Raw genomic sequence first — 13,233 nt, forward strand, 5'->3', positions numbered from 1 at the left:
GTGCAAATGTCAAATTGCAATATTAAATTTTAGAAATTATAAAATGTGATTTACAGAATTTAGTGTGTGTGTATCCCAACCACGAACTAGAACACCTGTTCTGTAACAAAACATATTTTCATGCAGAGCCTTACATTAGAAATACAATATTAATAATTCAGTGATGTTATGCGACAAGCACAGAATTTAATTAACTTATTACAATTCATATGTTGTTTAAGCAATTGTTATAGGTAAAGTGGCAGGTTATAGCCTCATATTATCTTCATTCCGGGGTAGTTTAATTGCCACTTATAGCAGCCATTCATGTATTATTAACTCACCCAAATAGACATTCCATTGAGGAATACCATTTGCCTGGGCTTTCAGCGCTATTCCATAAGAAATGCTGAATTAACCCACACTGCTTATTAACCCCTTCATCATAGACATTAAATCAGGAGGAAGAAATACTATTATCCTCCATAAAATAGATGTTTCAAAGATAATAACATTTCATCCATCAAAATTCATACAGGACCTGTCTTCAGGGGAAAGAAAATTATATAGACAATGTTTTCACATGAGATATGTACATATTTATTTACTTTCACACTGAAACCATTATTTGGCCTTAAATGCTTTTCTGTTGACCTAATGGATTTAAATTGAGTTCGATCATGGGGGTTATCTCAAAGGTAGACCCTCTTTGTTTATGCTCTCATAATGCTTGGTACACAGTAACACGTATTGTAAGGAAGGCAAAGAGAGAAAGAGATCAATGCCTTATAATGATTATCATTGTCATGTGACATGCTAATAAAAAAGATGCAAACTTACCAGTGGTTTTGGCTTTCTGTTTGGTGTTTTGGAAAGGAGGAATCTCCAGGGAGGTAATGCCTGAGTTCTCAAATATGTTCACCTCTACCATAAGACGACCCACTAATTGCTGCGGGCGGACACTGATAGCATGCTCGTACATCCCAAGGCGTCTTTGGAGGAGTTCTTCATACTTTAAGAGAAAAACTGCTTTGTTCCGTCCTGGGATAACTGCTGATGCCTTAAATGTTTCCATTTCATGCTCTCTGTATATAAAAATAGAATGGTTCAATAATTTTTAACAGTTCATTTAGAATATAATTGTATGCCAAATACCAACCACTTTGGCAGATAAATGACAGGCTAAGACCAACAACTCGTTAATAAAACATTCCAAGGCATAGAAGTTCTATTGGATTATTAATATTATCTTTTTACTATGCCAGTTTAGAACATAATCCTGTAGAAACATTTATATATTCTGAGACTTTTTTTTGTCTCATCCAACGTTATGGAACAAAATTTATCAAAATAAAGACATTTTACTGAGAAAAATTAGGTTATGTTAAGGTTTCTTCACACACAAACCCGATCAATATTCCAGAAGGAATTGAGGTGTATCTAATAATACATAAAAATATTTAAATTACTTGCAAAAGCAAAAAATCAAGTAGTTTGTGCATGTTTTAGGAGTGGGAAATTTATGAGCCACAAGAAGGACTCAACATGGAAAACACATGGTTTTAGAATAACTGAAACTCTTTTTAATTTATTTTAATTTAAAAAAAATGGTTCATTTCATAAAAGCAATTTTTGTATTTAGGAACAAACGAGTAATCCTAGTTATCGTAGACAAATCTGCCTTTACCATTTCTCACTATATTATGGTAAACATTTCTGTAACTTTGTACATTAACTTGAATACGTACAGGAATAACCAAGCTTTGTCATAAATGTTATTAAACAATGGTTTGAAAACAGGGTGAGGCATTAAAAATATAATATAAAATGGGCTCTTCAGATTAAAAGTACAATATAGCAATAAAAAATATACAAATAGCACTTTGCCTTTAAAAATACATCAACAATGTCCTCACTTTGCAGTAGGAAAAACGAAAAGAATCCCTGGGTTAATAAGGAGATCCCAGATTGACCATCCATAATGCACAGATGAGGGCTAGCACCTTCTTGGCCAATGATCAATAAAACCAAGTGCTCCACAAAACTAACACACACACTCAAGCACTCACTTCATATGTAATCGCGCTCTGCATGAGTGTGCACCATTAATGCGTGGTCACATAATATTACGTTACGTGATCCCACTGCACTCCTGCCACTGGGCCAGCCTGCGCCTGACACTGCATCACTTCTGAATTCATGAACATCGTCACAGGGAGTTTCTCATTATCAACTGTATACTTTTCAGTTTTTTTTCTTTAACTTTCATTGCATCTTTGTGAGGTCTTTGTATATTGCTATTTTAGAGTTTGCTGAGATATGTATTTGTATCAATGGTTTTATCACAAACTAATTTAGTTTAGAAGCTGCATTGAGGATTTGCGGATCATTTGTTTTGCTCACCCATTTTCACCGCTTCCATAGATCCTGGTACTGTCGTATATATTGTTTTCACCAGTCTTTTCCTTTTTCCATGTCACGTGACTATGATAGGTCCTGCCTCCAATTATCCTGCACATAAGTAAAGAAATATATAATTAGATATTCCAGCAATCATTGATACCATGAAAGACACTTATACCATACCTGCAATATTAAATACATTTTATTCTTTAGAAATAGGTACTGTATTTGCCTTGACCCTGAAGAACAAGCTCTGCAAAATACATTGTAAATCATAAAACCAAAACACAAAAATTTTATACAAATTATACATAATGTTGTATATTTTGTAACCGTATCGGTTAACTTCTTGCCATAAGTTTCAGAGTTGTATTCGATGCAGTACAGCCATATAAGTTGAATGCTGTTTGCCAATGCACTTGAACTAACAAGCCCTTTTCTCTATCTTATACGTACATGGTGAAGTTGGAGACAAAAGCAGCAGCTGGAATCTGCATCTGGAATACCGTATCCTTAGCATCAGCTGCTCGATTGACCATGGTGCAGGAAACAGCAGTGAAAGCATAGCGGGATATAATAGTAGATTTCACACTAAATTCTGTAAGTTGAGGTTTGGTTTCCTTTAAAAAGAAGAATTTACATTAATCTCTAAAGTTAGTATTTTCAAGTTCAACTACACAGTTTATTTCTGTTGATGGTGGTCAGGATTTTTGCCCAAATTGTTCTATACATTGAAATTAAATAAATTTAAAAAATGAATATATATATATCTAAAGTGTAAATTCAAAACAACATCATCAAGATCGTAGTCCAAGATATGGAAAGATGAGGATAACATTACTAACATACATTCATAGGAGACTCCTATTTACGCTCATTTCAGTGTAACAAGAAAGACAGCTGCAAGATGTGTGTCCTGTATGATCAGAAATTGCCCATCAGAAGTTAGTTGCTCACTTAGGAAACATTCATAGTTGTATTGGGTGAAGGTTTCTTACACACATTACCTAACACATATTTTTTGGCTTCATAAATAAATACAGCAAGTGAGTAATATTGGTCATGCTTGCAATATGGTTGGACTTGACAGATAACTAGGTTGTCCTAGTCCATGTGAGTGTCATGTCTACTGTCTGTGGATAGATGTGGAGAAGAAAATGTTGATGCCCACACAGTTGCCTACATGCTATAGTTAACATGTCAACATGTAACAATCATCCATAACAAAAGTTTAGAAACCCTTGACTCTTTTTGTTTAGCCAGTTCAAAATGTATTTAAGTTGTTGTTAATTTTGGGTAACACTTACTCTCCTGGGGAAGGGAGAAGCTTGTCTTGGAGCCCGAGATCCAGCCTATAGACAAAGACAATAAACTGTAAATAAATATGTTTAATGAAATAAAAGTTATATAATGAATACATGGCCTATATGCCCATTTACATCATACACTATTAACTGTGTCTTAAAGTCCTCAAGAGGAACAAGTTTCAATTCATGTAACTGGTATTTGGTCTTGGGGACTACTTGCTGAATGTAGTCCCCAAGTCATTCAAGAAGAAGCTTGTATACCATGTGAGGTGTAGAGGGAGGTCTTAGCATAAACTGATTGGTCTTGCTGATTACAGATAAGATATAATTATATATATATATATATATACTTTATATATATATATATATACTTTATATATATATATATATATATATATATATATATATATATATATACTTTATATATTATATTATATTTTCATTATTTAAATGAGAAATAACTTAATGGATCTTGCACTGAATTACCCTGCACAATATACCCTACTGTTGAACTCTGATGTGGATTTAAATGTTCTAGAGTGGAAGTAGTTAACTGTAAATTAAATAAAATATAATAATAAATATAAAATAGGTTTATCAGTGGGTATCATACAACCTATTGAAATCCAGCTACAAAAATTTTTTCCTAGTTCCACATTGTTTGTAAACGATCTGGCACAGGATCTGCTCACCCACTTTAGCTGTGTCTGAGCCAATGTATTTTGGCAAAAATGCAATTCAGCTGGAGAGTAACTGGAAAAGCCGTTGGGGTCAGTGAAAATGTGACTAAACACTGAGCCTACAGGAGCAATAAGCAATTCTAAAAAGATGAGAGGATATTCTTTGGGATTTATGATTAGATTGGAATTTTGGTTCCAGAGCTAGATATGTCCCAATTTTGGGGTTCTCCCTAATTTCCTGTGATCAAGAAATCTGTCTCCTCAAGGATTAGTGTAAGTGTTAGAGTGACTATGTGAATGCATGTATAGATGTATGGTGTTTGAGGGTCTGTCTGTGTGTGTGTGTAAGTGTTTGATGTAAGAGTGGTTTGTGTATGTATATGTGTAAGTGTATAGTGTTACTGTAGCTGTTTTATGTTGTAAGGGTGTGTTCATGCATGTATGCCTAAAGTGTTATTTGGTATGTGTATATGTATGTTTATGGTGTTAAAGTGGCTGTATGTGTGTATGTGTTAGTATAGACCTACCCCTGGCCATCATCATGCCCCCAACATCATAATTAATTCCAATACCCAGCTATAAGCATTATCCCCATATCACCATATTATTATCCCCATTATCGAATTCCTCCTCACCATCATTTCTACACCCCCTACCATTATCACCCCATATTGCACCACAATCATCCCTCTCCATCTTCATGCTCCCTAACATAACTTCTCATCGTGTCTATACGCATCCTTTATTTCCCCATTATCTTAATACCCAGGGCCGGCCCTACAATGGAGCAGAGTGGGGCAATTGCCCAAGGCGGCACCTTTGAAGAGGCGGCACTTTGCCGCCACAAGCACTTTTTTTTTTTTCTTTTTTCTTTTAGCGGAGGAGAGAGAGGGGCGCCGAGTGGTTTTCGCTTACCAAGTTGTCAGTACCCGCTCGGGCCCCTCTCTCTCCTCTGCGAGCCCTCTAGCTCGGTCTCGGTGCCGGCTTGTAATGCTGAGCGCCGGAAGTGACGTCAATTTCCGGTGCTCAGCATTACAAGCCGGCACCGTGGCAGAGAAGGGAGACTCGCCACAGGACTGTTTAAAGGTAAGTACAAGGGGAGGGGGGGTAGATAATGGCGTTGGCGAAGTTTAAAATGCCCCCCCTGGCGTCGGCAGGGGGGGGGCTATTTCTAAACTTCGCCCCAGGCGGCATTACGTCTTGGGCCGGCCCTGTTAATACCTTCCCTTAGCATGTCCCCTTCTTATTCAAATGGTGTTTAACAATTTTCAGTAATTTCTACAATTTAACACAGGGGTGTAACTAGAAACTAGGGGGCCCCGGTGCCCCAATTTGACAAGCAACATGTCCCACAGTGCATCTTTTGTCTCAAAACAGTTGTATGTGCCACCTTTGCCTCCAAAACAGTTTGTCTGTGCCATGTTTGCCCCCAAACAGGTTGTTTGTGCCATTTCCCCCAGATTGTCTGTGTCATCATTGCCCCCAAACAGCATGTCTTTGCATCTTTGCCCCCAAACAGCATGTCTTATGACTGCCATACGCACGGTGCGAGTAATTATATGTTTGCCTGCGACATTTGTTTTGCCCCAGGGGAGGTGGCCTACTGGGAAATCTTCCGGTATCCTGGTGGCCAGTCCTGCCCTACTCTCACTTTAGTGCACTTAGGACAGTGAATGTGACTATCCCAGGGGCAATCAAACTCTAAACAGAGTAGCCCAGAATTACCCCTTCCTCTGATTTAGCTGGTCCTGCATAATACTTTACCTATTCAGCACCTCCTGAAAGATAAATGGTGGGCATAATGGCATTAATGGGTGATTAAATCAACATTATAGTTAACTTTTTCATTATTGTCTATCTGCTACATTAGCTGGGTTTTTTTTCTTACTTAAAGCATGCAGCCAACCAATTTTTCTTCAGTGATCAAACTATGTCACCCTCTATACAACTTTCCCAGCAGGTTTGCCTTTACTTCTCTTCCTGAAAAAAATACTCCAAACTAAAGGGGTAGATTCTTCTATTCTGAGTGAGTGTAGTGTATTATTTGTGTATTATTGTGATACACTGTGTGTATTTTATTTATATTGTGTGTTTAATTCAGACTAGGGGAAATTACTGCATATCACCAAGGCAATAAGACAATTAGTCTCCTGTGCTATAAGTTTCTAAAAATAAAAGTGCTTTGTCAGTGAAAGCCTGGTGGGGCACAAGCAAAATGAATGGCATACATTTCCAATTCAGTATCCCAAATTATAACATAGACAGTCACTTTAACTGCAAGGACCTTTGGAAATGACTAGCAACAATACGTTATAGTAAGCAACATGCATCTGGATTGTTAATTCGTTATGCAGCACTGCGGAACATAATGATGTTATATAAATCAATAAATAATATTGACTTAATTGGTGAGACATTGTTCAGGGAATATTTGGTTAAAAGCCAAGTGCCTTTAATAGTTGATTACAAAGTGAAATACATGTAAAAGTTAGATAGTACCATACAGTGGTTAAAAAGAAGTTTGGAACCATCAGCATTTAAACATTTTTAAAAGTGTGTCTAACAATTTATATTAAGAGGTCTGGAAAGTGCATTTTTTTCATAAAATTAGGGCCTGTAATTTCAGAACAGGATAATTCAATATATTAACCCTTCAAATGACAGCTTTAAGATGTGAACTGTGTGATATCTAAATACTGGTCCTAGGAGAATCTAATTTGCCTGTTTTCTGTGTGCTAAATCCAGACTTGTGCATGTCCCAACGCCTTTAGTAAAAGGCAACTCAATACATCTTTCTATCATTTCTAGGTGTATTGTGGATTTATTGTTTTGCAAATTTGGCCCACACTGTGCAAGTAATTATGTATATGAAGCTTACATGTACCAGAGGGGTGTGTTCAATACCCCACTCCCAAAGTCCTAAATCTCTGGGAGGAGGAGTTAATAAGTTTAATAACAAAAATAATAATAGTAACAATAATAATAATAATAATAGCAACGTTCAACTATTTGCACAGGTAGCTTTTGTTTCCTAATGTATTTTTTCAACATAGTATTTATTTCTTGCAAAGAGTTGGGCACCAGGGTTTAACCCTTTGAGTTCCACAGGTATTTGCAGCTTGCCACTGCACCACTAACAAGGAGTTAACAGACTAGACAATTATTAATTGACTGAGTTACATAAAAATGAAAAAAAAAGATTAGCACACAAATGTACCAAAAAGTAACAAAGATGTATAGGATACTCACTTTGTTTTCAATGCCATTTGTCATAGTAAATTCTATAAGGTTGTTCTGAATAATACTAGGTCCTAGATCAGCCATGGAAACAAAAAAGCAAAACCATAGTCCGAGAAGAAAGATCATGCTGAAATCCTTTATGTAAACTACTTTGCCAAGAGGAGCTTAGTTCAGTTCAGCAGTGATCTGTCTGTGGAGTGCATGTGAAGGGTGGGAACCTGCCTGTTTGCAGCTGGATGGGATGCATCAGAGAGACTGAAGGAGAATGAGGCAGACTCAGTCCCACCCCTCCTACACCCCACTCCAGCCTCTCCAGGAGACAAGATAGAGAAGTCCTTCTGCACCACATTTTGGGAAAAAAGAAAATGGACAATAAAACCACATATTTAGATATTCAGATTGCGATTTATTGCCCGGTGCATTGTTGAGATCTGGAACCTTTGCCATTTTTTTAAGGTTTCAGTGCTAGAGTAGTAAAAGATGGATGGTTAGTGTCCATCTTCACACCTGTTTCTGGTGGTCTATTAAAATTACTGTTTAGAAGACGACCCCGATTAGAAGACGACCCCCCAAATTTTTAATATTAATCCTGAATATAAAACTACCCTATAGGAAAAAAAGTTTTTCTAGTAAATATTGATTCACATGTAAACTATTTTTTCATATTTAATAAAAACTATGACTTTTATTTGCCACCCTGCCCCCCTGAAATGCCTAATACCCCCATATGCCACTCTGCCTCCCTAATAACCCACTTTGCCCCCAGATATGCCTTTTAACCCCCCTTTTGCCTTATACATCCATACATGCCACTCTACCTCCCTAACATGCATTTTAACCTCCTATTTGCCACTCTTCTCCAGATATGCCTTTTAACTCCCTATATTCCACTCTGCCTCGCTGATATGCCTTTTAACCCCCTATATGCCACGCTACCTCCTTGATATGCCTTTTAACCCCTATATGCCACCCTATATGCCACTAGGGGGGGTTAAAAGGCATATCATGGGAAAGAATGGCATATAGGGGGGTTATAGGGTATTTCTGGAGGCAGAGTGACGTAAAGGGGGTTAAAAGGCATATCATGGGGCACTCTATTTCCCAATCAGAGAAGAGTGTATGCCCACCTGGTTTACAATGTAATGGGCAGTTGGGGGTGATCCTCCCTGACTGGCCTAAAAATGAGGGGGGACTTTAACCTATGCCTGTATATGCATTTTATGCATGAAGAAATTATTTTCATTGAAGAATATTAAAGCCTTTTTACAGTCCATATTGAAGGGTTGGATTTGCCTCTTTTTCCTGTGAGTGCAATATATCACTTAATCACTAATATTGGAAGTACAATCTACACTATATTGTGTTGTTTTCCATTTTGTTTTTTCCTATATATGTTCCTGCGCCCCATACATTTTTTGGTTCGTTGGGATACCCTTTACCCCTGAATTGAATCCACTGAACCTTGTGCCATTACTGGTAGGCAGGCTGGAGGAAGTGCTTAGCAATATACTTTATATAGGGAGAACTTTTATGCAGTGACATATTCTGGCCTAGGATTACTAGGCTACCCTTAAGCCTCAATTCCAACTTGGCCACCTTTGATTTACAATTATACAGTCTGTGATCCAGCAGGCATCCTTAATTAAAGTATTCTCTTGCCTTTCATTTTTATTTGCTTCCCCATTACTAACATTAGGCTTACAGGTCTACTGGATTTCTTTATCCTGGTTTTGGAGCACCCGTACTTGGTTTACTGCTTTACATTGTATTGCATTGAAGCTAAAGTAATCAAAACTGTTTCACTTACAAATAAATCACTCAGTTGTTTTATTAACTTAGTATGTGTGTTAGTGTTTTGCTACTTCTGGTAATACTGTGGCAAATACATAGTTACATAGTTATATAGGCTGAAAAAAGACATGCGTCCATCAAGTTCAGCCTTTCCTATATCTGTTAATTTGTGGCTGTTGATCCAAAAGAAGGCAAAAAACCCCAGTTTGGCTCTTTCCAATTTTGCACTAACCAGGGAAAAAAATTCCTTCTTGACCCCAAAATGGCAGTCAGATTTCTCCTTGGATCAATAAGCTGTTTCCCCATAATTAAAGATTATATCCCTGAATATTATGTTTTTGCAAGTATTCATCCAGTTGCAGTTTAACCCCTTGATGACAATTGCCGGTCCGGGCACGTCACCGAAAATCGTGACGATTATGACAATTGACGTGCCAGGACCGGCACGTCTTTAAACGGGTGAAAAAATCGATCCGTGATCGATTTTTTCACTCAAACGGTGTTGCTCTAATGCCTCGACATCGAGGCATTGAGCAACACCAAAAAAACATTCCCGGCCCCCCCCCGATCGCTCCTAGGAGCAAATAAAAAAACATGTTTGAAAGACTGCACGTCTTTCAAACATGGCGGCGCCCGCCGCCGAAAAACGGGTTTAGGAAGCGATCGCGAGTCGCTTCCTTTGCTTAGCTTGTGTTGCTAAGATGCCTCAGTATCGAGGCATCTTTGCAACACCTGTTTAGCAAAGGAAGCGACTCGCGATCGCTTCCTAAATGCTCAACTTACCTTCCCGGTGCGGGCGTCTTCGAAACACATGCGGTGTTTCAAGATGGCGGCGCCCATCAAGCCGGGGGCGGAGCCTGCTGTCATCATCGGGGGGGGGTGTTGCTGGATGTCATGGACATCCAGTGAATAACACCCCTAGTGGTCAGATCACTCATAAGAGTGATCATGATTTGATAAATCAAAGGCAATGTTTTCTAAACATTGCCTTTGATCAGTATTGGATCTGCCTCCCTCCTTCACTTGCTTCTAGTGAGGGAGAGAGACAGATCAGTGTGTTTTCAGGTATTCTCAATAATATATATATATATTGATCCAAAGGCTCTTATAAGAGCCACCCATTTAATATTAACCCCTTCATTGCCATTGATCACTGCATAAACAGTGATCTTGCATAGTGGCAATTGTTTTTGGGGTTCTTTTTTTTTACATTTTTTTTTACTTTTTTTTTGTACTTTTTTTTTAGGGTTTTTTTAATTTTTTTTATTAGAGCCATTAACCCTTTCCTTCCCCACTATTTTTGCTGCAATTGTTGCCATGCAGCGGTATACGGCTGAGGAGGCATGTTCCAAATTTGGCCCTTTTGCCCCCAAACAATCTGACAAACCCATGCATGTGGGGTATCAATGTACTCAGAAGATGTTGCTGAACACATATCGGGGTGTTGTGTGACAGCAACAACATACCAGGAGCTGTAATTTTACACCTGAAGTACAAAGTATGTTTAAAAAACAGCAAAAACAATTACTATCACAAACTTTGACAAGGGTTGGTGGTAGGATTAGTGCATGGAAAGGGTTAAACTATCAGCATCTAAAATACCCTGGGGTGTCTAGTTTTCAAAAATATATGGTTTGGTGGGGTAAATTTAATTTGCTGGCTTCAAAGATGCCCCAAATACCACATGGAGACAGAATTACCAGATTCAGAGAAAAATGGTTTTGAAATAGCAAAACGCTACTTGTACTTATTGCCCCATAACGTGTAGAAGAAAGCAAAAAAACATAAAAACATTGGGTATTTCAAAACTCGGGACAAATAGTAGAATCTATTTAGCAGGTTTTTTCAGTAGTTTTTTATGATGAATAAAAGATTTTTCAAATAAAAGTGAGAATTTATTTTTTTTTTTCAATTTTTCGTCATATTTTATTATTTTTATTATAGAAAATTACATCATATATAAAAAATTATGGTGTCTGAAGAAAGCCCTTCTTGTCCTGAAAAAAAACAATATATAACTTGTGTGGGTTTAGTAAATGGGTTAAGAGAAAATTACAGCTAAACACAAACACCGCAGAAACGATAAAACAGCCATTGTCACGAAGGGTACAAAAAATAGAATCAGCCTTTGTCACGAAGGGGTTAAACGTCTGTACAGACTTATTGTCCTTACTGTAAAAACTACTACTACTACTGTAAACTACTCAGAAAAGATAATAGCATCTCTGGTTTTCCCAGTTCCTTTTATTAAATTAGCTTTTATTCTAGTTTGAAGATCTAGCCTGGATTCTTCTATGTGATTACCAAATGGGACAATTATTGGCAATTATCATCTAATGTTTGTTCTTAGGTCAGTTTGGTCTTTTCTGAGCAGGCTTCAGATGAAATTAGTTTAAGCCTGCTTGCTCCTGTAATATAAAGTGTCCCTATTAATGTATTACCTATTCTAAACATTCTATTCTATTACAGGTTTACTTGAACACCTCTTTTTTTAATTTGGGTCAGTTATGACTACTCACCAAGGCTTTCCTCACAGTGAATTTATTTGTAAATGTTTTGTTAAATCTGCTATGAAGAAATGTCAAAAGCTATTGCTGACCTTGAAAACACAAATAGCAACAATACTGATTCATTGTTTGCATAAGACTGAAAAATAACTAAATAACCTAGGATATATTAATCTGCCTGTAACCTAAACAGCTGTTGTGTATTGAATCCTTAGAATATAATATAACAAAAAAGGGCCCCTTGAAAAGGACCTGTTACATACCAACAGTGTGGCTAATGGGTGCCAAAGGGGACAGATGCCCCAAGTCTATTCAGGGTATACTTGAAATCGGATGATCAGCATTAAGAGACTTGGACTGTATGTTTCGGGTAAACTAGTGTTTCTTTATGGTTTGTGTGTAGTCTGTACATTATAATGAACTGTAAATGGTAGATGTTAGGAAAGCTATTGGACCATTTCAAAGACAAATACACAAAAAACATTGTTTTGTACAGTCTTTTATATGTGAATTAACCACTAAGTATTGAGTCTGTATGAAAACTGAGAATTCTAATGTTCTAAAACATTTATGAGTAAAATCCATATGATAATGTTGCTGGGAGTCTTTTGTACTTTTGCACTTTTCAGAAAGACTGTAGTAAACTCTCTGGTTAAAAAAAATAGAAAATTCGAAATGCTGTACAATTAATCTATCTTAATTTGGCCTTTTGGAATAACTTGTTACACAATTACATGGCATAGCAAAGTGCATTGTTTTTATATCACATGGATGGATCAGTTTATGCACCTGCTTTCTCCAGATGACATACCAACTTAGCTCCACACTGTCACACGCATGTTGGAAAAATGTATGTTGGCATGCTTTTTGTTTACATGTTAACTTTAGCTAAAAGTAATGTATTGGGCAAAAGAGAAGGAATGACTAATGGAAAGTACACTAACATTACATAACACAATAACTATTCACCAAAGCAAATCACTGGCATGTTGATACATAACCCTCTATAAGTTCACAGCAGCTGTTTCAATGTCACTCATCAGATACAACCAGCAGTGGATGTAAAGTTCACTTTTTATCATGAGGCTCATGGAATTACAAGACTCAATTTAAGACTAACTTCTTGTGTCAAAGATATCTGTAAGAAGATTGTTATTCAACATCATACGGCAGCATTGCAGAGCTGGCATTTGTTACAGTAGTTACAGGGATGTAAAATATGTGTAATTGTGAAATCTATTTCTATTAGTATTTCTATGACTGTAGACTATAACTCATACATAGTTGAAGGTTCTTGGAGCATCACTGAGCTTCTTACTTGACAGT

The 13,233-nt window shown here is 37.1% G+C and overlaps 1 protein-coding gene across 1 annotated transcript in view; it reads right to left on the reverse strand.

The window, feature by feature from the left end:
- The window catches only part of LOC149298791 (inter-alpha-trypsin inhibitor heavy chain H5-like), a 42,323-nt gene that overhangs the window by 22,481 nt on the left and 6,609 nt on the right, over nucleotides 1–13,233 (reverse strand). Inside the window, exons 3-4 of the mRNA XM_089487091.1 lie at nucleotides 2,839–3,002; nucleotides 820–1,064 (exon numbers count right to left, since the gene is read on the reverse strand). Of these exons, the coding sequence (XP_089343217.1) occupies nucleotides 820–1,064; nucleotides 2,839–3,002 (409 nt within the window). The remainder of the gene's footprint in view (nucleotides 1–819; nucleotides 1,065–2,838; nucleotides 3,003–13,233) is intronic.

Source organism: Sceloporus occidentalis, unplaced genomic scaffold, assembly GCF_023333645.1.
Source record: "Sceloporus occidentalis isolate IW3139 unplaced genomic scaffold, rSceOcc1.0.p SCAF_31, whole genome shotgun sequence".
Classification (NCBI taxonomy): domain Eukaryota; kingdom Metazoa; phylum Chordata; class Lepidosauria; order Squamata; family Phrynosomatidae; genus Sceloporus; species Sceloporus occidentalis.